The sequence below is a fragment of the Ovis canadensis genome, chromosome 25 (assembly GCF_042477335.2).
Source record: "Ovis canadensis isolate MfBH-ARS-UI-01 breed Bighorn chromosome 25, ARS-UI_OviCan_v2, whole genome shotgun sequence".
Lineage (NCBI taxonomy): Eukaryota > Metazoa > Chordata > Mammalia > Artiodactyla > Bovidae > Ovis > Ovis canadensis.
Window position 1 is genome coordinate 22,195,787 of NC_091269.1, and position 23,777 is coordinate 22,219,563.

At 44.5% G+C, this 23,777-nt stretch overlaps 1 protein-coding gene across 10 annotated transcripts in view; it reads left to right on the forward strand.

Moving 5' to 3' along the window:
* Positions 1 to 23,777, forward strand: part of DISC1 (DISC1 scaffold protein) — a 488,958-nt gene that overhangs the window by 54,050 nt on the left and 411,131 nt on the right. For 5 of the 10 annotated variants that reach the window (XR_011253159.1, XR_011253160.1, XM_069572611.1 and 2 more), the window contains exon 1: positions 2,500 to 2,735. The exons of 4 other annotated variants lie outside the window; for them this stretch is intronic. Coding sequence is in view for 4 of the 6 variants with exons in the window: in XM_069572611.1 (XP_069428712.1) it covers positions 2,636 to 2,735 (100 nt within the window). In the remaining 2 variants the exon portion in view is untranslated. Of the gene's footprint in view, positions 1 to 2,499; positions 2,736 to 14,987; positions 15,077 to 23,777 lie in introns of those variants that run through there. One more of the 10 variants, XM_069572612.1, reaches the window with a different exon arrangement.

The following is a 23,777-nucleotide window of genomic DNA, read 5'->3' on the forward strand; positions in this document are numbered from 1 at the left end:
TTACTAACAGGTATGCAGAAGAAACATTTTGCCAGACCAAAGCTGCATAGCAGATACTAGGGGATGTGTTACTTTGCTTAAACAGTGAAGCTACAGTTGGTAGGGCAGCTGCAATTGGAATCACCATCTGGTTTAGTTTATGATGACCCAGTGCCGTTCTTCAGGCTCCATCTGTCTTCACAGGCCACAGGGACGTGTTGAACGGGGAGGTGGTAGAAATCACCCGTGCATCTTTCAAGTCCTTGATGATGGCATTACTCTCTGCAGTCTCTCTAAGTAGGCAGTATTGCCTTTGGTTATTAACTGGGGAATGCTGCCGCACTGTTGGTCCTGCTGTTGGCGGACTGGACCCTCAGCGGTGGCCATGGTCAGACTGGCTTTGCTGAGTGCAAGCCTGTATTGCTGAGCCGCCAGATAACTTCCAGGACTGCCGCCGCAACCACTTTGCTCATCCAAGGCAGAGGCAGCTGTAGAGGCTTCCACTTGGCTCTTTCTCACAAAATAACCCTCACTTTAAGGGTCGTGGAGCCAATGTAGGGATTCTGCCAGTTGCTGAGTATTATTCTAATTATTCCAACAGTGCATTCCCAAACTGGAGAAATAACCCCAGTATGGGTGCAGAGACCCCTATGAGATGGACCTGAGCTAAAACTCCATTCATCACCTGACCTCTGCAAACCTTTGCTTGGAGGAGTACCGCAGTGATGTTCTGGATGCTCTGGACTCAGTGTCAGCTCAGACCCAGTGTCCAGTAATTCCTGAAAAGTCTGATTACTTCCTTTTCCCCAATGCACAGTCACCCTAGTAGAAGGCCACATGTCCCTTTGGGGAAGGCTCGAAGAAAGAGTAATAGTATGTATTTTTGACAATGTTGCAGAATCTTGTAGGAGACAAACATCCCCTTTGTTCAAGGAGTTTTGGGTCTGCAAATTGACTCAAGTCTGGGAATTGATGGAGTCTCTCTGTTTTAGTAATTTAAGTTAGGCTTTTGTTTGCTTGACCAAGAACTTTCCTGCTCATACAGATCACATAAGAATTCAGTAGAATTCTCATCCTGGATTGCCATGACTAACTGATCAATGCCATAGGTCTGTGGGGGCAGACTGTTCTGGTTGCTGCTTTGCCTTTGCTGTCCATTACAGAAACCGTGCCCACCCTGCCTTGGGTGATTCATTGCCACCATTCGGCTCCAGCCACGCTGGGATCCAACTATTCTCACTGCATTTAAGGACCCACGCTGCAGTGGTGCAGTTTCCACGGTAATTTCTGATCTACAGAGAAGAGTTGACCAGGCATGCTGGGTCACAGAGTTATTTCTCAGAGTGTCCTCTGGACCTCCTGGGAGTCAGTAAGTGGGTCTTATGTGATAAGTCTATGCTAATATTTCACTCTCCCTAAGCCTTTAGATAATTCCTTTACAGTGTACCAAGGCAGTTCTGGCATTTCCACATCATTTAGTGCTGGTCACCTCTTGCCTCCCATTTCTGTCAACTAGCTAAGCAAACAGCTTGTTCTAATCTCACAAACTGCGGTGAATCCGGATCTCTGCTTGGTGGTGACCGTCATTACATTCAGCCTCATCCGATGGTTCCCCACACTCTTCATATTAACGCTCACATTCATTCTGTCCCACAACACTCCGACTTCTAAGCATATATAGGTGTTTTCACTCACATGGTTCTGATCTTTTGAACGACCTTGACTCTCCTGCAGTTCTAGGACGATCCTTCCCCTTCCTCCAGGGAGCCTTTCCGACCTTTCACTGCCTCTTACCGCCCCTCCTCCCACTTCTACAGTGTTTCATGACAGACTTTGGCTCTTGCATATTCTGCTGTACGTCATGATTTAGTTTTACACGCTCATGTTTATCTTCCCCATAGGAGGCCGGGGAAGCTCCTTAAGGGCGAGAACCATTTCTGGCAGGTGCGTCTTCAGAGATGCTCCAGGAGACTCCTGCATGAACACAAGAGGAGGCGAGTGGGCTGGCTTAGGAACTCAGCACGGATCGCAGTTGTGTCCTGGGCTGGCTGCCCAACGTGGGGAGGCGGATCTGGGGCCAGCCCAGTGCTGCCAGAAGATTCAAACAGTTGGATCCTCATTTCATGTAGAACTACTCGCCCCGCTCTCTTTCCCAGCGTGAGCTGCAGTCTCCCCTCATCCTCCCCCCGCCCCCCGCTCCTAGCGAAAAGAGTCCCTCTCACTCCGTCCAGCTCTTCCATCAACCCTGTGGTCACTTCCCTAATTAGTGTCTGGGAGGAACCCTCCCGTCCCCCAAGGAGGGCCTCCTAGTCTCTCCCTTCCCGAACACCCGTCCTCTCCACCGCACTTCCCCTCTCATTTTCGTCCAACACCGAGGGAGAGTGAAAAATAAGCTCTCCGAGGTCTGTGACCCAGGCTGCGGGCTTGCGCGCCCCGCCCGCCGCAGCCGTCCGCTTGTGTGTGTGTGTGTGTGTGTGTGTGCGCGCGCGCGCGCGCGTGCCTGGCCCGAGGCTGGAGAGGAAACAGCCGGTCCAGCCCGGGAGGAGGAAGGAGCCTCCCCTTCCTCGCCAGCCCCCTCCCCACTTCCCGTCCGGCTCGGCCTTTAGCTTCCCGGACGCGGGCCTCGGGTGCACAGAGCCCTCTGGCCGCAGCGGAGATGGAGAAGGTGGAGGCGGATCGGGAGGAGCCGGCGGGGCGCATGCTGGGCGGGGCTCCCCAGGGCGCCCCGGCCGGTGGCGGCAGGGGGCACCGCGCAGGTAGGGGTGCTGTCACGGCCGCCCGGCGGGTCGGGCCGAGGGTTCCTCGGCGAGGGTGAGCTCTGTCCTCTGGAAATCGTTTAGGTCCGGGGTGCGCCTCGGTTAATATCTAGGGCTTCTGCACTCTTGCGGGGTGAGGGAAACTGAGGCAGGGCGCGTGGCGTGCCGAGCTGAAGTCTTTGTCGGGCCTGGGGCTGCCCGCCAGCGCCGAGCCGGGCCAGGTCCTCCCGGAAGACGGTGCTCAGATCCCGGGAGCCGCAGTTCCCGCCCCCGTGGGTCCCGGTGGCCGAGGAAGGCGGTTTGAGCGCGCCGCTGGGTTTCGCTGCGCCCGGGGACTGAGCCAGCCGAGGCTCGGGGCTCCGCGCGCCCTCCCCTGCGCACTCGCCGGACAGGGGACGCCCCGCCGCCTGGTCCGGGAACAGCGTCCTGACACCTCGCAGAGTCTCGGGTTTCAGCACTCGAGGACCTGGAGGGAGGAGGTTGGGGTGGGATGGGGGACGCGGTGCTGGCACCGTCCCAAGGGGCTGCTCTGCGAGCAGTTTCACCTCCCACTTCCTCCGCGTCTGTGATGCCCTCGGCTGTCTCGGAGCTGGAGCCGGGGAGCCCCGGTCAAGCTGTCAACGCTGTCAGCGCTCAGCGTTGACACTGAGGCCGTGAAGTGCACAGCTGCTTTGCAGGAATGGCAGGATGTCCCCTGCCATCTCGCTTTTAAAATACACGTGCAAAGGAGTTTGAGACTTTGGGATGAGAATGAGATTTGGAGTGAGGGAGTTATGCGTCCTTGCTGGACTGGAAGGAGGCCGGTAACTTTGACAGTTCCTTGAGTCTTCCCCGGTGGCTCAGATGGTAAAGCGTCTGCCTGCAATGCGGGAGACCCGGGTTCGATCCCTGGGTTGGGAAGATCTCCTGGAGAGGGAAGCGGCACCCCACTCCAGTACTCTTGCCTGGAGAATTCCACGGTCCGAGGAGCCTGGTCGCAAAGAGTCGGGCACGACTGAGCGATTTCACTTTCACTTTAGCAGCGCTGAACCTGGTAACCTCCCCCCTCCCCATCTCGTCTGGATATCTGCTGTGTGTGAAAGCACTTTGCAAAATGTATGGTCAGTTGGGCAGGCAAATGCGATTTGGGTAATACCAGAGCCTTAAGAGCTGGAGGTTGAGACAGTTAGCTTGCATCTCAACCCTGCACTTAACTGTGTCTTAGTTGCCCCATTTATGAAATGGGACAGTGACAGTGACCTCATAGAGTCGCTGTGGGTTTGACTGTGGCCATGGATGTGAACACCCAACCTGGTGCTGAGATACGTAGTAAGCTCTAAATAAGAGCCTCAGATGCTCTTTTCACTAAGCAAAACCCAGTTAATTTGGAGTGGTGTAAAAAAAAAAACCACCACCAGTTTGATTTGATTATAGTATGAATGTGTGTGTGTGTGTGTGTGTGTGTGTTCAGTCGTGTCTGACTCTTTGCAACCCCATGGATTCTAGCCCACCAGGCTCCTCTGTCCATGGGTTTTCCAGGCAAAAATACTGGAGTTGGTTGCCATTTTCTTCTTCAGGGGATCTTCCTGACTCAGGGATCGAACCCTTGTCTCCTGCATCTGCAAACAGATTGTTTACCACTGTGCCATCTGGAAAAACCACATCTCTTGTAAAGTATGAATCAGCTCAGTTCAGTTCAGTTGTTCAGTCGTGTCCAGCTCTTGGCAACCCCATGGACTGCAGCACGCCTGGATTCCCTGTCCATCACCAACTCCCAGAGCTTCCTGAAACTCATGTCCATCGAGTCGGTGATGCCATCCAATCTCATCCTCTGTCGTCCCCTTCTCCTCCCACTTTCAATCTTTCCCAGCATCAAGGTCTTTTCCATTGTGTCAGTTCTTCACATCAGGTGGCCAAAGGATTGGAGTTTCAGCTTCAGCATCAGTCCTTCCAATGAATATTCAGGACTGATTTCCTTTAGGATGGACTGGTTGGATCTCCTTGCAGTTCAAGGGACGCTCAAGAGTCTTCTCCAATACCACAGTTCAAAAGCATCAGTTCTTCAGCACTCAGTTTTCTTTATGGTCCAACTCTCACCTCCATACATGACTACTGGAAAAACCATAGCTTTGATAAGATGGACCTTTGTTGGCAAAGTAATCTCTGCTTTTTAATATGCTGTCTAGGTTGGTCATAGCTTTTCTCCCACGGAGCAAGTGGCTTTTAATTTCATGGTTGTAGTCACCATCTGCAGTGATTTTGGAGCCCCCCAAAATAAAGTCTGACACTGTTTCCATTGTTTCCCACCTATTTGCCATGAAGAGATGGGACCAGATGCCATGATCTTAGTTTTCTGAATGTTGAGTTTTAAGACAACTTTTTCACTTTCCTCTTTTACTTTCATGAAGAGGCTCTTTAGTTCTTTGCTTTCTGCCATAAGGGTGGTGTCATCTGCATATCTGAGGTTATTGATGTTTCTTCCAGCAATCTTGATTCCAGCTTGTGCTTCCTCCAGCCCAGCATTTCTCATGATGTACTCTGCATAGAAGTTAAATAAGTAGGGTGACAATATACAGCCTTGACGTACTCCTTTCCCGATTTGGAACCAGTCTGTTGTTCCATGTCCAGTTCTAACTGTTACTTCTTGACCTGCATACAGATTTCTCAGGAGGCAGTTCAGGTGCTCCAGTATTCCCATCTCTTGAAAAATTTTTCACAGTTTCTTGTGATTCAGACAGTCAAAGGCTTTGGTGTAGTCAGTAAAGCAGAAGTAGATGTTTTTCTGGAACTCTCTTGCTTTTTCGATGATCTAACAGATGTTGGCAATTTGATCTCTGGTTCCTCTGCCTTTTCTAAATCCGGCTTGAACATTTGGAAGTTCACAGTTCACGTACTGTTGAAATCTGGCTTGGAGAATTTTGAGCATTACTTTGCTGGTGTGTGAGATGGGTGCAATTGTGTGGTAGTTTGAAAATTTTTTGGCATTGCCTTTCTTTGAGATTGGAATGAAAACTGACCTTTTCCAGTCCTGTGGCCACTGCTGAGTTTTCCAAATTTGCTGGCATATTGAGTGTAGCACTTTCACAGCATTGTCTTTTAGGATTTGAAATAGCTCACCTGGAATTCCATCACCTTCACTTGCTTTGTTCATAGTGATGCTTCCTAAGGCCCACTTGACTTCGCATTCCAGGATGTCTGGCTCTTTGGTGAGTGATCACACCATCGTGGTTATCTGGGTCAAGAAGATCTGTTTTGTATAGTTCTTCTGTGTATTCTTGCCACCTCTTCTTAATATCTTCTGCTTCCACTAGGTCCATACTGTTTCTGTCCTTTATCGAGCCCAGCTTTGCATGAGATGTTCCCTTGGTATCTCTCATTTTCTTGAAGAAATCTCTAGTCTTTCCCATTCTATTGTTTTCCTCTGTTTCTTTGCATTGATCTCTGAGGAAGGCTTTCTTATCTCTCCTTGCTATTCTTTGGAACTCTGCATTCAAATGGGTGTATCTTTCCTTTTCTCCTTTGCCTTTAGCTTCTCTTCTTTTCTCAGCTATTTGTAAGGCCTCCTCAGACAACCATTTTGCCTTTTTGCATTTCTTTTTCTTGGGAATGGTCTTGATCACTGCCTCCTTTACAATGTCACAAACCTCCCTCCATAGTTCTTCAGGCACTCTGTCTATCAGATCTAATCCCTAGAATCTATTGGTCACTTCCACTGTATAATCTTAAGGGATTTGATTTAGGTCATACCTGAATGGTCCAGTGGTTTTCCTTACTTTCTTCAATTTCAGTCTGAATTTTGCAATAAGGAGTTCATGATCTGAGCCACAGTCAGCTCCCTGTCTTGTTTCTGCTGACTGTGAATAGCAGAGTATTTAAAAAGAAATTTAATTGTAATAAGTTCATAAGTGGTACATCAAATCTTTTGAGGGAATCTTCCCACCCAGGGATCAAACCCGGATGTCCCACATTGCAGGCAGATTCTTTACCATCTGAGCCACTAGGAAGCCCAGTTGAGAATCTGGCACTGAGCAAAAAGAGGCCTGGAGCTTCTTTCTAAGCTGTGTGTCCTTGATCCTCAGTTTCCTCAACTGTTTACAAAAAAGATAAGACGGGGACAGTAACTTCTGGGTTAGGGCTGCCTGAGGATTCAGTGAAGTAAATGGTACGAGTACCTTGGGGCGTATGACTGACTGTGCAAATAGAAGATATCAGTGCTACCAGGAGGGAATAAGAAAGTCTGCAGCTTTTTAGAGCTTGCAGTATGCCAGGCTGTCTAGCAGGAATTGCTGTGATGAAATCTGCCCCAGACCATTTTAAGGTAGCTACTTATAATTTTCATTTTCCCCATACAAATCTGAGATGCAGATTCACCCCTCTTATTTCCACGTCACATAGCCGTTAAATGTAGAACCAGGGTTAGAACTGTGGGTTGGTGCCTCTCACAACTGTATTCTCAACCACTGGCTGAACTAAAGTTATGGAGACAAGCTGATGTTCAGAGCAGCCCTATGTTAGATCACTGGTAACTATATACCCTACATATTTATAGACTCTAAAACATGGGTGAATTGTTAACTCTGGAAGAAGAGACTTTGAAATAATCTTGTTTTCATCCCTATGTAAAATAATGCCATTTTAAGCTATCTTCTTTCCAAAATAAACAATGAAAATTTGCAGAGAAAAAAGTATTAAATTTTCGTGTAAAAATATATCACAAGAAATCATCAGAAATCTCCTTTTAAAAAATAATTGCTCTGAGAAAAAGAAAGCAAAAAAGAGAACTCATCAGAAATCTCAAAACTAAATGGAATTTGCATGAATGCTTTATTTTAACACACATATTTGCCAGGACCCTTAAGATGGCACAAGAAGGGTAAGCTGGGATTGAGGCTTTTGGGATTATGATTACCTGGCAAGGCTGGGACCCAGGACATTTCTGCAGGGACCTCACTGCTCACTTGAGATGCCCCCAGCAATGGGCTTTCAGGCAAAGTCTGTGTACCTGAGGGAGAGTGAATGCCAGGTTTCTGTGCTGCAGAACCAATTCCCTGTTCCGTTGTTTCTCTTATTCTTTTTTCTTTTTCCAGAAGTAACTTGTGCTCTTCAGTTCAGTTCAGTCGCTCAGTCATGTCCAACTCTTTGCGACCCCATGAATCGCAGCACGCCAGGCCTACCTGTCCATCACCATCTCCCGGAGTTCACTCAGACTCGCATCCATCGAGTCAGTGATGCCATCCAGCCATCTCACCCTTGGTCGTCCCCTTCTCCTCCTGCCCGCAATCCCTCCCAGCACCAGAGTCTTTTCCAATGAGTCAACCCTTCGCATGAGGTGGCCAAAGTACTGGAGTTTCAGCTTTAGCATCATTCCCTCCAAAGAAATCCCAGGGTTGATCTCCTTCAGAATGGACTGGTTGGATCTCCTTGCAGTCCAAGGGACTCTCAAGAGTCTTCTCCAACACCACAGTTCAAAAGCATCAATTCTTTGGTGCTCAGTTTTCTTCACAGTCCAACTCTTGCATCCATACATGACCAATGAAAAAACCATAGCCTTGACTAGACGGGCCTTAGTCGGCAAAGTAATGTCTCTGCTTTTGAATATGCTCTCTAGGTTGGTCATAACTTTTCTTCCAAGGAGTAAGCGTCTTTTAATCTCATGGCTGCAATCACCATCTGCAGTGATTTTGGATCCCCCAAAAATAAATTCTGACACTGTTTCCACTGTTTCCCCATCTATTTCCCATGAAGTGATGGGACCGGATGCCATGATCTTCTTTTTCTGAATGTTGAGCTTTGAGCCAACTTTTTCACTCTCCACTTTCACTTTCATCAAGAGGCTTTTTAGTTCCTCTTCTCTTTCTGCCATAAGGGTGGTGTTAGGAAACTTACAAATGAGAAAAAGAACATTGAAAACCACAGTAATTCCACCAATGCAGATCAATAGTTTGGTGTCTCTGTTCTTATAATCCATTTCTGTACCATGTTCATTAATTTATATGTTTCCAAAACATTGCCTGCAAACTATTATTGTTTAGTTAGATGACAAAAATAATAACTGGCTCATTGTGCAAACATTAAGGTATTAGTTTAGAAAAAAAAGAAGTCCAAATTTATTATGTTCATTAAAACATTTCCTTTTTTAAAAAAAAAATTCTTGAAATTTTGACTGAAGAAGGATTAGAGATTATATCATTAATGTCTGAATTTTATCGTGATTTTGGTCAAAGGTTTATGAAAGATCTTCAGAGTGAAGACAGTGATGATCTTTGTGCATGCCAAGTTGCTTTAGTAGTGTCTAACTCTTTGCAACCCTATGGACCTCAGTCAGGCTCCTCTGTCCATGGGGATTCTCCAAGCAGGAATAGTAGAGTGGGCTGCCATGACCTCCTCCAGGGGATCTCTCTGACCCAGGGATTGAACCCGTGTCTCTTGTGTCTCCTGCATTGGCAGGTGGGTTCTTTACCTCTGGAGCCACCTGGGAAGCCCCTGAAGGAGCATGCTGCTGCTGCTAAGTCACTTCAGTTGTGTCCGACTCTGTGCGACCCCATAGACGGCAGCCCACCAGGCCCCCCGTCCCTGGGATTCTCCAGGCAAGAACATCGGAGTAGGTTGCCATTTCCTTTTCCAATGCATGAAAGTGAAAAGTGAAAGTGAAGTCGCTCAGTCGTGTCCGACTCTAGCGACCCCATGGACTGCAGCCTACCAGGCTCCTCCGTCCATGGGATTTTCCAGGCAAGAGTACTGGAGTGGGGTGCCATTGCCTTCTCCGCTGAAGGAGCATAGTCATTTACAAACCTGCTCATCACTTGAGGTCTTGTTTTGGCTGTGGCATGTGTGATCATAGTTCTCAACCAGGGATCGAATCTGCATGCCTTATGTCTTACCACTAGCGCCACCTGGGAAGCCCGGTGATGTTTAAATAATATCTGAAGCTAGGCACAGGACAGTTTCTGAGCATAGAATTTTTAGATTAGTATCATTAGACCAGAATTAGAATAATTTTTTTTGGCAGTGATAGTAGTAATTCAGCTTATATGCCAGGGTCTCATGCAAAGCCAGAAGAGAATACTGCTTCCAGGCAGGCCCTGGGCAGCCACCCTGGGGCTGGAGAGGGTCCCCGCTGGGCACTGCTGGTGCTGCCCTTGGCCAAGCACTTTCCAGATAGCAGAATGTAGTCATGTAAGGTTTTTGAGCCCTTGGGAGTCTTCTGTTGCTATTCTCAACTTGAACGCCTGTGGTGAAAATTCCTTAGCAAATATCTTTCGTGCAACAGTCATGCCCTTTTAAAAATACCTGCCACAGGTACCTGGACCATTCTGATCCATTTTCTCTTTTGAAATCAGTTTACCAGCTGCTTCTTTGAGCACAGACTTCACCATCAGCTTCCCATTTTTCATACCAAGTGGAAGTGGGAAAGCAGAACTGTGGCTCACCAGTGAGTGACGTAATCTTTCTCTCTGGCTTTGGAAGGCAGTGGGGGCCCATGTGCTGTGCTCAGTTGCTGACATGACATGATTTTCTGTCTGCTTCCTTTTACTCGGTGCTCCTTCCTTTTGGCCACTTGCCTCCAGTCATGGCTCAGAAATGGGTGACAGAGATGTGGAGCTTCCTGAGATCATTTGGGTCGGTTGGTGTTTATAACAGAATCACAGAACTTACTGCTGGATGAAGCCTCAAAAGAGCAAGTGGTCAAACCTCTGGGGTTCTGGCTGGTGAGGCATGGACAAGTGTATTTATCAAGTGCAGGGCTGAGAAATATATATTTGGTCCTTATAATGGTAAACATGAGTGTAGAAGGCCTGGTCTCACATTAGGTAATTGAAATAAATAGCCCTAGGTTCTCATTCCCAATCAACTTCAGGTAAATTTCTCAACCATGTTGCCTTGTGCTCATCCTGAAAACAGGTGGATATAATTCTACCTGTTCAACCCTTGCATTTGCCTTCCATGGTAGGACCACTTTTTTTTTTTTTTTTTTAAATTCATTTGGCTGTGCCAGGTCTTAGTTACAGCCCATGGGATCTTTAGTTGCAGTATATGGGATCTTAGTTCTCTAACCAGGGATTGAACATGAATCTCTTGCATTGGCAATGCAGAGTGTTAGCCACTGGACCATGAATGAAGTCCCCTTGGTAGGACTTTTACCCTTTATTTGCAGATGGGTTTGAACTCTCAGAGAAATGCAGTTAAGACAGAAATTCCTGGAGGTTTGGCACCACAGTCTTTGGGGATAAGTCATATCAGAGTCCTGACAGTCTTAAGTGATGGTGGAGATCTCGGGATCTGCCTGGCTTAGCTGACAAGTGTGGAGTGTGGGTGGGAGCAGCAGAATATTAGGACCTGAGTCCTCTCCCCTTACGCAGGACTGTTTCCGTTAAGTATGCTTCATTCCATAGTGCTGCATAATCCCCCTCTGCTTAAGTAATATTAAGTGAATCAAACCAAATCCTTATTTATATATTTTTGAGCCATCATGCTTAAATTTGTGAGTGATTCCTTTTTCCAATATTGTCATTGATCTGTAAGGCCACATCTGTTCACTAATCATTCGTCATTCAGTCGGAATTTAGAGTGCCTTCTTGGCCCAGGATTACAAATAGAGCCACACATGAGTAGGATGTCAATTTTGAACTTCAGTGTAGTTCAGTCGCTCAGTCGTGTCTGTGCGACCCCATGAACTGCAGCACACCAGGCCTCCCTGTCCATCACCAACTCCTGGAGCCTACTCAAATCCATGTCCACTGAGTCGGTGATGCCATCCAGCCATCTCATCCTCTGTCATCCTCCTCTCCTCCTGCCCTCAATCCCAGCATCAGGGTCTTTTCAAATGAGTCAGCTCTTCGCATCAGGTGGCCAAAGTATTGGAGTTTCAGCTTCACCATCAGTCCTTCCAATGAACACCCAGGACTGATCTTGAACTTAACCTAGAGAAAAACTTGCTAAAAAGTTGTCTGTCAGTGGAAGAGGCCATCTTGAAAAGTGTTAGCTTTTTGCCCCAGAAACATTTAAGTTAGTGTTGGCTGATTCTGGGGTGCCCATACGGGGGAGTCTGCATGTGGGTCAGGTTGGGGCTGCAATGGATGATGTGTGGGGACCCTTCCAGCTCTCGGATTCAGCGACTTTTGTCCTGGAAGACTGGGATTGTCTGGGACTTGGGGGACTGTGTGAATTTCCTAGTCCCTGCTCTGTGTACTCAACCACTCCAGTACTCTTGCCTGGAAAATCCCATGGACAGAGGAGCCTGGTGGGCTGCAGTCCATGGGGTTGCTAAGAGTCGGACATGACTGAGCGACTTCACTTTCATTTTTCACTTTCATGCATTGGAGAAGGAAATGGCAACCCACTCCAGTGTTCTTGCCTGGAGAATCCCAGGGATGGCAGAGCCTGATGGGCTGCCGTCTATGGGGTCTCACAGAGTTGGACACGACTGAAGCGACTTAGCAGCAGCAGCAGCAGCAGCTCTGTGGGGTTTCACATTTTGCCTCCTCCCCCCACCCACATGGTTGCATTTCAAGAGGCTCAGACAGCTCCCCACAGTCAGCTGCCTGAATGCAATTGGTACTTGACCTTCCCAGGGTTACCTGTATCTAGGATTGATATTAATCATTAACACGATCATGTTCACTCAGGCAAACACAGCGACCAGGAATAGAAATGTGCATTTGACAGGTGGCCCTGCATGGAGACTAAATGCTTTCACAGGTTGAAGAGGGGGAATACCTAAATTTAATGACTGAATTATGTCTTGAATGTAGAATCTGACTTTAAATTTGGTTTTGGGACGTAGACACCAACGTAACTTTTCTTTTTCATACCTGTGGTTTCTTAATTTGCAAGTAGATTGGTAAGATGATTTGGCATAATTATTAGGCTTTATTTTTGACACAGGAGAAGGTGTTTTGCATTTATAAATAAAGCAAGTCTCATCTTAGGAAAATACTGATAGCCAAAGAAGGACTGTTTCACAGTGGTCAAAAATAGATCAATGGGGGTTGTGTTTCTAATGTACTGGAAACATAGACTTGTGAATGCCGCTTTGAGATTACAGATCTTCAAATGAAAAAATTTTGCACATCTTAGTACAATTCTTTTTTTTTTAAATTGAGATATATTTGACACGAATGAGATTAGACTGGGTGTACAACATGGTGATCTGGTATTTACATTGTGAAATGATCTCCACAGTAAGTCTAGTTACATTTGCCACCTCACATGGTTACAAAGTCTTTTTCTTGTGATGAGATCTTTTAATGTCTACTCTCTTATAGACTCCGTACAATGATTAATATTTCCCTGGTGTTTTTCATTATAGCCATGGGCCAGGCATAGTGAAATGCGAGACGGCTGACCTTGGGCATAGATATTCTGCATTCAATTCAAATAATAGACTTGGGGCCTCAAATTACCTTGACTCTGATCAGTTTTTTTGTTTTCCTTTCTCTGGTTATAGAATTCTCTTCTGAAGACTCTAACTTATCCATTTATTCATTCCACTGTATTTATTCATCTGTCCAGGAACACTCATTTGGCATCTACTGTCTGCATGGCACTGTGGTATATAGCAGTGTGTTTAAAGATGCATTGGATTGTCCACAAGGACCATCCGGTCTAAAGCGAAGATCTAACAAAGCCTGGTATTCTTCCCAGGTGATTTAAGGCAACCCTCAGAGCTTCACAGTCATTCTTAGGATGCTTCTTCCAAAGGCATCTGTGTCTTCCAAAGACCTTCCTGTGCCTTTGCAGTCCTGACACTAGTTTGTGTCAGTATTTCTCTGCTCAGTCCCTCCTGACAGTCAGGCCTGGATACTACTGCCAGGATAATCTTTCCAAAGGAGAGATCTGATTAGATCACTCTTCTTTGTGCAAATACTCATTAGTGTCCTGCAGGCAAATTCTTAGCATTCCTTTCCAGGCCTTCCATAAAGTGAAACTGAAATCGCTCAGTCATGTCTGACTCTTAGCCACCCGTGGACTATAGCCCACCAAGCTCCTCTGTCCATGGGATTCTCCAGGCAAGAATACTAGAGTCGGTTGCCATTTCCTTCTCCATAAACAGTCCACCAAATCCCTAAAACAGATGTTCTGGCTCACTTGATTCTGCCTACCAAGAACATGATCGCATCTGCCCTCTTTGTCCCAAGTCTCCACACCTCATTTTACTGTATCCCAAAGTGGGGTCTGGCAGCTCACCGCTCAAAAGCCAATAAAGAGGCAAGATCGGTGGAAAGGAAAGTTCGCTTTATTTTGGATGCCAGCAACTTGTAGGGAAGATGGGGAGAGCAGACTCCTGTCCAAATCAATCCTCCTCCCCATTAACAATCAGGGGGCAAGATTTTACAGACAGAGGTAGGGGGCTACATGAAGAAACAGGACAGTCAGCTCTTGAAATTGATCATCGGTGGTCTGACCAGCATCATCTTGATTGTTAATCTTCAGTTAATCTTCAGTTTTAGGGTCAGTTTGTTCCTGTTTCCTTGAGACCAGTTCTCGGCTTATGTCTTGGTTACAGCCTGGTCATCACATGGTTAACTTCTTCCACCTGGTAGGGGCTTCAGTATCTATAAGACTGCTCATAGTACATGGTTCAGAATATTAGCTATATCCCCTGAGAAGGAATTATAGGTCTTTATACTTAATGTCTAAACTATATTATTTAGTATTGTTGGACTGTTTTCCTTTGCTTATGCATTTTCTCACTTTTCTGGTCAAACTTATTTTTTGGCTAAAGTTTTTCCACAGACAAAGGCAGGCTGAGGACGGGGTGGGGGCAGGGGAGAGGAGAAAGAGCATCTTGCGCTATTTCAATACTTCCAGCCTTCCCTGGTCTTCTGGAATCGTCTACTCTTTGCCACTTGTGTTCTGTTGCAGGTTATTTTGTTTCTTAACCTGCTTACTGCCTCCAGTGTAAACCCCTTCAGCTCAAGGAAGCTCTCGGGTTATCTCCTTGTCTCTCATGTATGTAGTACATCACAGTTTACTACACTCTGAGTTGAATTAAATGCCTTATTGTATTTTACATTGAGCAATCCAGTGGGTGGATTAACCAAGTCTGTTAATTTTTATATATTTTGAAACCAGAGTTCCAGAAGTTCATTTCAGTTCAGAAGATTATTGTAATGCACAAATCACATTGCTGGATACCACGGTAGCCTTTCGATTAAAAAGAGAATTGTATAGATTGTTGTTCATACCCTTGACAAGTCACAGTGCAGTGGAGAAAGGAGAATTCATTTTTTGGCATTTCTGGATGCTGTTTCATCAGAATGATTGGCCATTGGGATACACCAAAATTATCAAGAAGTGACCAGCAGCTAATGGGTGTCCAGTGAATACTTTATAGGATGGATGGATGGATAGCTGGGTAGGTGAGTGGAAAAAGAAAGAAGGTATTTGTTAATTTAGAATTTATCAACTGCAGTGTTTATTGCTAATTATAATAATTGTGTTGGATATTATAGTGTTTTTTTATTATTTAAAAAATTTTTTACAATGTTGTGTTGGTTTCTGCCATACAACAATCTGAGTCGGCCATCAGTTCAGTTCAGTTCAGTCGTTCAGTCATGTCTGACTTTGCAACCCCGTGAATTGCAGCATGCCAGGCCTCCCTGTCCATCACCAACTCCCAGAGTTCACTCAAACTCACGTCCATTGAGTCGATGATGTCATCTAGCTATCTCATCCTCAGTCATCCCCTTCTCCTCCTGCCCCCAATCCTTCCCAGCATCAGAGTCTTTTCCAATGAGTCAACTCTTTGCATGAGGTGGCCAAAGTATTGGAGTTTCAGCTTTACCATCAGTCCTCCAATGAACACCCAGGACTGATCTCCTTTAGGACGGACTGGTTGGATCTCCTTGCAGTCCAAGGGACTCTCAAGAGTCTTCCCCACACCGCAGTTCAAAAGCATCAATTCTTCGGCACTCAGCTTACTTCACAGTCCAACTCTCACATCCATACATGACTACTGGAAAAACCATAGCCTTGACTAGATGGACCTTTTTTTGCAAAGTAATGTATCTGCTTTTTAATATGCTATCTAGGTTGGTCATAACTTTCCTTCCAAGGAGTAAGCATCTTTTAATTTCCTGGCTGCAATCACCATCTGCAGTGATTTTGGAGCCCCCCAAAATAAAGTCTGACACTGTTTCCACTGTTTCCCCATCCATTTGCCATGAAGTGACTGCAAGGAAATCCAACCAGTTCATCCTAAAGGAGATCAGCCCTGGGTGTTCATTGGAAGGAATGATGCTAAAGCTGAAAGTCCAGTACTTTGGCCACCTCATGTGAAGAGCTGACTCATTGGAAAAGACTCAGATGCTGGGAGGAATTGCGGGCAGGAGGAAAAGGGGATGACAGAGGATGAGATGGCTGGATGGCAGGAAGCAACAGTTAGAACTGGACATGGAACAACAGACTGGTTCCAAATAGAAAAAGAGGTCCGTCAAGGCTGTATATTGTCACCCTGCTTATTTAACTTATATGCAGAGTACATCATGAGAAACGCTGGACTGGAAGAAACACAAGCTGGAATCAAGATTGCCGGGAGAAATATCAATAACCTCAGAAATGCAGATGACACCACTCTTATGGCAGAAAGTGAGGAGGAACTAAAAAGCCTCTTGATGAAAGTGAAAGAGGAGAGTGGAAAAGTTGGCTTAAAGCTCAACATTCAGAAAACGGAGATCATGGCATCCGGTCCCATCACTTCATGGGAAATAGATGGGGAAACAGTGGAAACAGTGTCAGACTTTATTCTTTTGGGCTCCAAAATCACTGCAGATGGTGCCTGCAGCCATGAAATTAAAAGACGCTTACTCCTTGGAAGGAAAGTCATGATCAACCTAGAGAGCATATTCAAAAGCAGAGACATTACTTTGCCGACTAAGGTCCGTCTAGTCAAGGCTATGGTTTTTCCAGTGGTCATGTATGGATGTGAGAGTTGGACTGTGAAGAAGGCTGAGCGCTGAAGAATTGATGCTTTTGAACTGTGGTGTTGGAGAAGACTCTTGAGAGTCCCTTGGACTGCAAGGAGATCCAACCAATCCACCCTAAAGGAGATCAGCCCTGGGATTTCTTTGGAGGGAATGATGCTAAAGCTGAAACTCCAGTACTTTGGCCACCTCATGTGAAGAGTTGACTCCTTGGAAAAGACTCTGATGCTGGGAGGGATTGGGGGCAGGAGGAGAAGGGGACGACAGAGGATGAGATGGCTGGATGGCATCACTGACTCGATGGACGCGAGTCTGAGTGAACTCCAGGATTTGGTGATGGACAGGGAGGCCTGGCATGCTGCGATTCATGGGGTCGCAAAGAGTCGGACACGACTGAGTGACTGAACTGAACTGAAAAGAGTTGCACACGACTGAGAGACTGAACTGAACCGAACTGAACTGATGGGACCAGATGCCATGATCTTAGTTTTCTGAATGTTGAGTTTTAAGCCAACTTTTTTACTGTCCTCTTTCAACAAGAGGGTTTTTATTTCCTCTTCACTTTCTGCCATAAGGGTGGTGTCATCTGCATATTTGAGGTTATTGATATTTCTCCTAGCAATCTTGCGGAGAAGGCAATGGCACCCCACTCCAGTACTCTTGCCTGGAAAATCCCATGGGCGGAGGAGCCTCGTAGGCTGCAGTCCATGGGGTCGCTGAGAGTTGGACATGACTCAGTGACTTTGCTTTAACTTTTCACTTTCATGCATTGGAGAAGGAGGTGGTGGCCCACTCCAGTGTTCTTGCCTGGAGAATCCCAGGGACGGCGGAGCCTGGTGGGCTGCCGTCTGTGGGGTTGCACAGGGTTGGAAACGACTGAAATGACATAGCAGCAGCAGCAGCAGCAATCTTGATTCCAGCTTGTGCTTCTTCCAGCCCAGCGTTTCTCATTATGTACTCTGCATATAAGTTTAAGGAGTGTGATGATATACAGCCTTGACTCCTTTTCTTACTTGGAACCAGTCTGTTGTTCCATGTCCAGTTCTAACTTGCTTCTTGACCTGCATATAGGTTTCTCAAGAGGCAGGTCAGGTGGTCTGGTATTCCCATCTCTTTCAGAATTTTCCACAGTTTATTGTGATCCACACAGTCAAAGGCTTTGGCATAGTCACTAAAGCAGAAATAGATGTTTTTCTGGAACTTTCTTGCATTTTTGATGATCCAGCGGATGTTGGCAATTTGATCTCTGGTTCCTCTGCCTTTTCTAAAACCAGCTTGAACATCTGGAAGTTCACGGTTCACGTATTGCTGAAGCCTGGCTTGGAGAATTTTGAGCATTACTTTACTAGCGTGTGAGATGAGTGCAATTGTGCAGTAGTCTGAGCATTCTTTGGCATTGCCTTTCTTTGGGATTGGAATGAAAACGGACCTTTTCCAGTCCTGTGGCCACTGATGAGTTTTCCAAATTTGCTGGCATATTGAGTGCAGCTCTTTCACAGCATCATCTTTTAGGATTTGAAATAGCTCAACTGGAATTCCATCACCTCCACTAGCTTTGTTTGTAGTGATGCTTTCTAAGGCACACTTGACTTCACATTCCAGGATGTCTGGCTCTAGATGAGTGATCACACCATCATGATTATCTGGGTTGTGAAGATCTTTTTTGTACAGTTCTTCTATTCATCCCACATCTTCTTAATGTCTTCTGCTTCTGTTAGGTCCATACCATTTCTGTCCTTTATTGAGCCCAGCTTTGCATGAAATGTTCCTTTGGTATCTCTAATTTTCTTGAAGAGATGTCTAGTCTTTCCCATTCTGTTGTTTTCCTCTATTTTTTTGCGATGATCGCTAAGGAAGGCTTTCTTATGTCTCCTTGCTATTCTTTGGAACTCTGCATTCAAATGGGTGTATCTTTCCTTTTCTCCTTTGCTTTTCACTTCTCTTCTTTTCACAGCTATTTGTAAGGCCTCCGCAGACAGCCATTTTGCTTTTTTGTATTTCTTTTCCGTGGAAATGGTCTTGATCCCTGTCTCCTGTACAATGTCACAAACCTCCGTTTATAGTTCATCAGGCACTCTATCAGATTTAGTCCCTTAAATCTATTTGTCACTTTCACTGTATAATCATAAGGGATTTGATTTAGGTCATACCTGAATGGTCTAGTGGTTTTCTCCACTTTCTTCAATTTCAGTCTGAATTTGACAATAAGGAGTTCATGATCTGTGCCACAGTCAGTTCCTGGTCTTGTTTTTGCTGACTATATAGAGCTTCAACATCTTTGGCTGCAGAGAATATAATCAATCTGATTTCAGTGTTGACCATCTGGTGATGTCCATGTGTAGAGTCTTCTCTTGTGTTGTTGGAAGAGGGTGTTTGGTATGACCAGTGCGTTCTCTTGGCAAAACTCTGTTAGCCTTTGCCCTGCTTCATTCCGTATTCCAAGGCCAAATTTGCCTGTTACTCCAGGTGTTTCTTGACTTCCTACTTTTGCATTCCAGTCTCCTATAATGAAAAGGACATCTTTGTTGGGTGTTATTTCTAAAAGGTCTTGTAGGTCTTCATAGAACCATTCAACTTGAGCTTCTTCAGCATTACTGGTTGGGGTATAGGCTTGGATTACCGTGATATTGAATGGTTTGCCTTGGAAATGAACAGAGATCATTCTGTTGTTTTTGAGATTGCATCCAAGTACTGCATTTCGGACTCTTTTGTTGACCATGATGGCTACTCCGTTTCTTCTAAGGGATTCTTGCCCACAGTAGTAGATATAATGGTCATCTGAGTTAAATTCACCCATTCCAGTCCATTTTAGTTTGCTGATTCCTAGAATGTTGACCTTCACTCTTGCCGTCTCCTGTTTGACCACTTCCAATTTGCCTTGATTCATGGACCTAACATTCCACGTTCCTATGCAATATTGCTCTTTATGGCATTGGACCTTGCTTCTATCACCAGTCACATCCACAACTGGGTATTGTTTTTCCTTTGGCTCCATCCTTTCATTCTTTCTGGAGTTATTTCTCCACTGATCTCCCGTAGCATATTGGGCACCTACCGACCTGGGGAGTTCCTCTTTCAGTATCCTATCATTTTGCCATTTCATACTGTTCATGGGGTTCTCAAGGCAAGAATACTGAAGTGGTTTGCCATTCCCTTCTCCAGTGGACCGCATTCTGCCAGACCTCTCTACCATGACCCATCCATCTTGGGTCAGCCATAATTTTACATACATCCCCTCCCTATTAAGCCCCCTTCCTTTCCTCCACATCCTACCCATCTAGGTCATCACTGAGCACCAGACTGGGCTCCCTGTGTTATTCAGAAGCTTGTCACCAACTATCCATTTTGCACATGATAGTGTATATATGTTGATGCTAAATTTTTTCCATTAGACCCACTCATTTCCTTCCCCGCTATAATTTTTAAGACGGTTTACTTACGTATTGATTTCCACACACACATATATAACATGGGCTGCTCTTTCTCTAGGAAGAGAGATATTAGTTCTCCGTCTATAGAAACTGTGTCAATTTCCTGGCCGTGGTGTTACGTTTGCTCAGTTTCACAGATGTGCTCTTCTCAGGAGGCTCTGTGATGTCTGTTGCACACCTTTCCCAGGCTAGAGGAGGCCCACGGCTGTCTGGGGTGACAGGAGGCAGAGTGTCTCAAGCTGATCCCACACTGATGACCTCATCCTCTGCCCAGCTGCCTTATTGGCCCTGGGGATTGCACGATGAGTTGTGAACCATTTCCCCACAGTGCAGCTTTTGTGCATCTGCCTCGATTTGGCTCAGATAGTCATTTGAACAGAAAAATGGGCAAATTCTGTCATTTTAATCCAACTGTTATATTGTCTTGACTTTATGATTTGGGATTATTCAAGTACATTCATTCTGATATTTATTGTATCAAAATGTTTTTTGACACTTTTCTGAAAATCATAAGGTGATATACAAGGAGAGCTAATGATATCACTCTCATTTTTTCCATTTTGCTGAGGTGGAATAGGGCTCAGTGAAAATAATATGAAATGTCCCAAGGGGGTTACTGACCTCCAGCTGATCTTGGGATACATTTATATGGGCTCTGCTTTTATTTATTTATTAAAGATTAATTAATTTATTTTAATTGGAGGCTAATTACTTTACAATATTGCAGTCGTTTTTGCCATACATTGACATGAATCAACCATGGTTGTACATGTGTTCCCCATCCTGAATCCCACCTCCAACCTCCCTCCCCATCCCATCCCTCAGGGTCATCCCAGTGTACCAGCCCTGAGCACCCTGTCTCATGCATCGAACCTGGACTGGTGATCTGTTTCACATATGATAATTTACATGTTTCAATGCTATTTTCTCAAATCATCCCACCCTTGCCTTCTCCCACCAAAACAGACCAAAAAGTCTCTTTTGCTGTCTTGCATATAGGGTCATCATTACCATCTTTCTAAATTCCATATATACATGTGTTAGTATACTGTATTGGTGTTTTTCTTTCTGACTACTTCACTCTGTATAATCGGCTCCGGTTTCATCCACCTCATTAGAACGGATTCAAATGTATTCTTTTTAATGGCTGAGTAATACTCCATTGTGTACCACAGCTTTCTTATCCATTCGTCTGCTGATGGACATCTAGGTTGCTTCCGTGTCCTGGCTATTATAAACAGTGCTGTGATGAACATTGGGCTACATGTCTCTTTCAATTCTGGTTTCCTTGGTGTGTATGCCCAGCAGTGGGATTGCTGGGTCGTATGACAGTTCTATTTCCAGTTTTTTAAGGAATCTCCACACTGTTCTCCATAGTGGCTGTACTAGTTTGCATTCCCACCAACAGTGTAAGAGGGTTCCCTTTTTCTGCACCTTCTCCAGCATTTATTGTTTATAGACTTTTTGATAGCAGCCATTTTGACTGGTGTGAGATGGTACCTCACTGTGATTTTGATTTTCATTTCTCTGATAATGAGTGATGTTGAGCATCTTTTCATGTGCTTGTTAGCCATCTGTAGGTCTTCATTGGACAAACGTCCGTTTAGTTATTTGGCCCATTTTTTGATTGGATCGTTTATTTTTCTGGAATTGAGCTGCAGGAGCTGCTTGTATATTTTTGAGATTAATTCTTTGTTAGTTACTTTGTTTGCTATTATTTTCTCCCATTCTGAAAGCTGTCTTTTCATCTTACTTATAGTTTCCTTTGTTGTGCCAAAGCTTTTAAGTTTAATTAGGTCCCATTTGTTTATTTTTGCTTTTATTTCCATTACTCTGGGAGGTGTGTCATAGAGGATCCTGCTGTGATTTATGTCAGAGTGTTTTGCCTATGTTTTCCTCTATGAGTTTCATAGTTTCTGATCTCATATTTAGATCTTCAATCCATTTCGAGTTTATTTTTGTGTATGGTGTTAGAAAGTGTTCTAGTTTCATTCTTTTACAAGTGGTTGACCAGTTTTCCCAGCACCACTTGTTAAAGAGATTGTCTTTTCTCCATTGTATATTTTTGCCTCCTTTGTCAAAGAAATGGTGTCCATAGGTGCATGGACTTATCTCTGGGCTTTCTGTTTTTTGTTTTTGTTTTTTCCATTGATCTATGTTTCTGTCTTTGTGCCAGTACCATACTGTCTTGATGACTGTAGCTTTGTAGTATAGTCTGAAGTCAGGCAGGTTGATTTTTCCAGTTCCATTCTTCCTTCTCAAGATTACTTTGGCTATTCAAGGTTTTTTGTATTTCTATACAAATTGTGAAGTTATTTGTTCTAGTTCTCTGAAAAATACAGTCGGTAGCTTGATAAGGATTGCACTGAATCTATAGATTGCTGGAGTGGGTTGCCATTTCCTTCTCCAGTACTCATTTTCACTATATTGATTCTTTTGATCCAGGAACATGGTATATTTCTCCATCTATTTGTGTCATCTTTGATTTCTTTCATTGGTGTTTTATAGAATTCTCTATATAGTTCTTTTGTTTCTTTAGGTAGATTTATTCCTAAGTATTTTATTCTTTTTGTTGCAATGGTGAATGGAATTGTTTTCTTAATTTCTCTTTCTGTTTTCTCATTGTTAGTGTACAGGAATGCAAGGGATTTCTCTGTGTTAATTTTATATCCTGCAACTTTACTATATTCATTGATTAGCTCTAGTAATTTTCTGGTGGAGTCTTTAGGGTTTTCTATGTAGAGGATCACATCACCTGCAAACAGTGAGAATTTTACTTCTTCTTTTCCAATCTGGATTCCTTTTATTTCTTTTTCTTCCCTGATTGCTGTGGCTAAAACCTCCAAAACTATGTTGAATAGTAGTGGTGAGAGTGGGCACCCTAGTCTTGTTCCTGACTTAAGGGAAATGCTTTCAATTTTTCACCATTGAGGATAATGTTTGCTGTGGGTTCATCACATATGGCTTGAGGTATGTTCCTTCTATGCCTGCTTTCTGGAGGGTTTTTTTTTTTTTTAAATCATAAATGGATGTTGAATTTTGTCAAAGGCTTTCTCTGCATCTATTGAGATAATCATATGGTTTTTATCTTTCAATTTGTTAATGCGGTATATTACATTGATTGATTTGTGGATATTGAAGAATCCTTGCATCCCTGGGATAAAGCCCACTTGGTCATGATGTATGATCTTTTTAATATGTTGTTGGATTCTGTTTGCTAGAATTTTGTTAAGGATTTTTGCATCTATGTTCATCAGTGATATTGGCCTATAGTTTTCTTTTTTTGTGGCATCTTTGTCAGGTTTTGGTATTAGGGTGATGATGGTCTCATAGAATGAGTTTGGAAGTTTACCTTCCTCTGCAGTTTTCTGGAAGAGTTTGAGTAGAATGGGTGTTAGTTCTTCTCTAAATTTTTGGTAGAAATCAGCTGTGAAGCCATCTGGTCCTGGGCTTTTGTTTGCTGGAAGATTTCTGATTACAGTTTCAATTTCCATGCTTGTGATGGGTCTGTTAAGATTTTCTATTTCTTCCTGGTTCAATTTTGGAAAGTTATACTTTTCTAAGTATAACTTCCAAGTTGTCCATTTTATTGGCATATAGTTGCTGATAGTAGTCTCTTATGATCCTTTGTATTTCTGTGTTTTCTGTTGTGATTCCTCCATTTTCATTTCTAATTTTGTTGATTTGATTCTTCTCCCTTTTTTTTC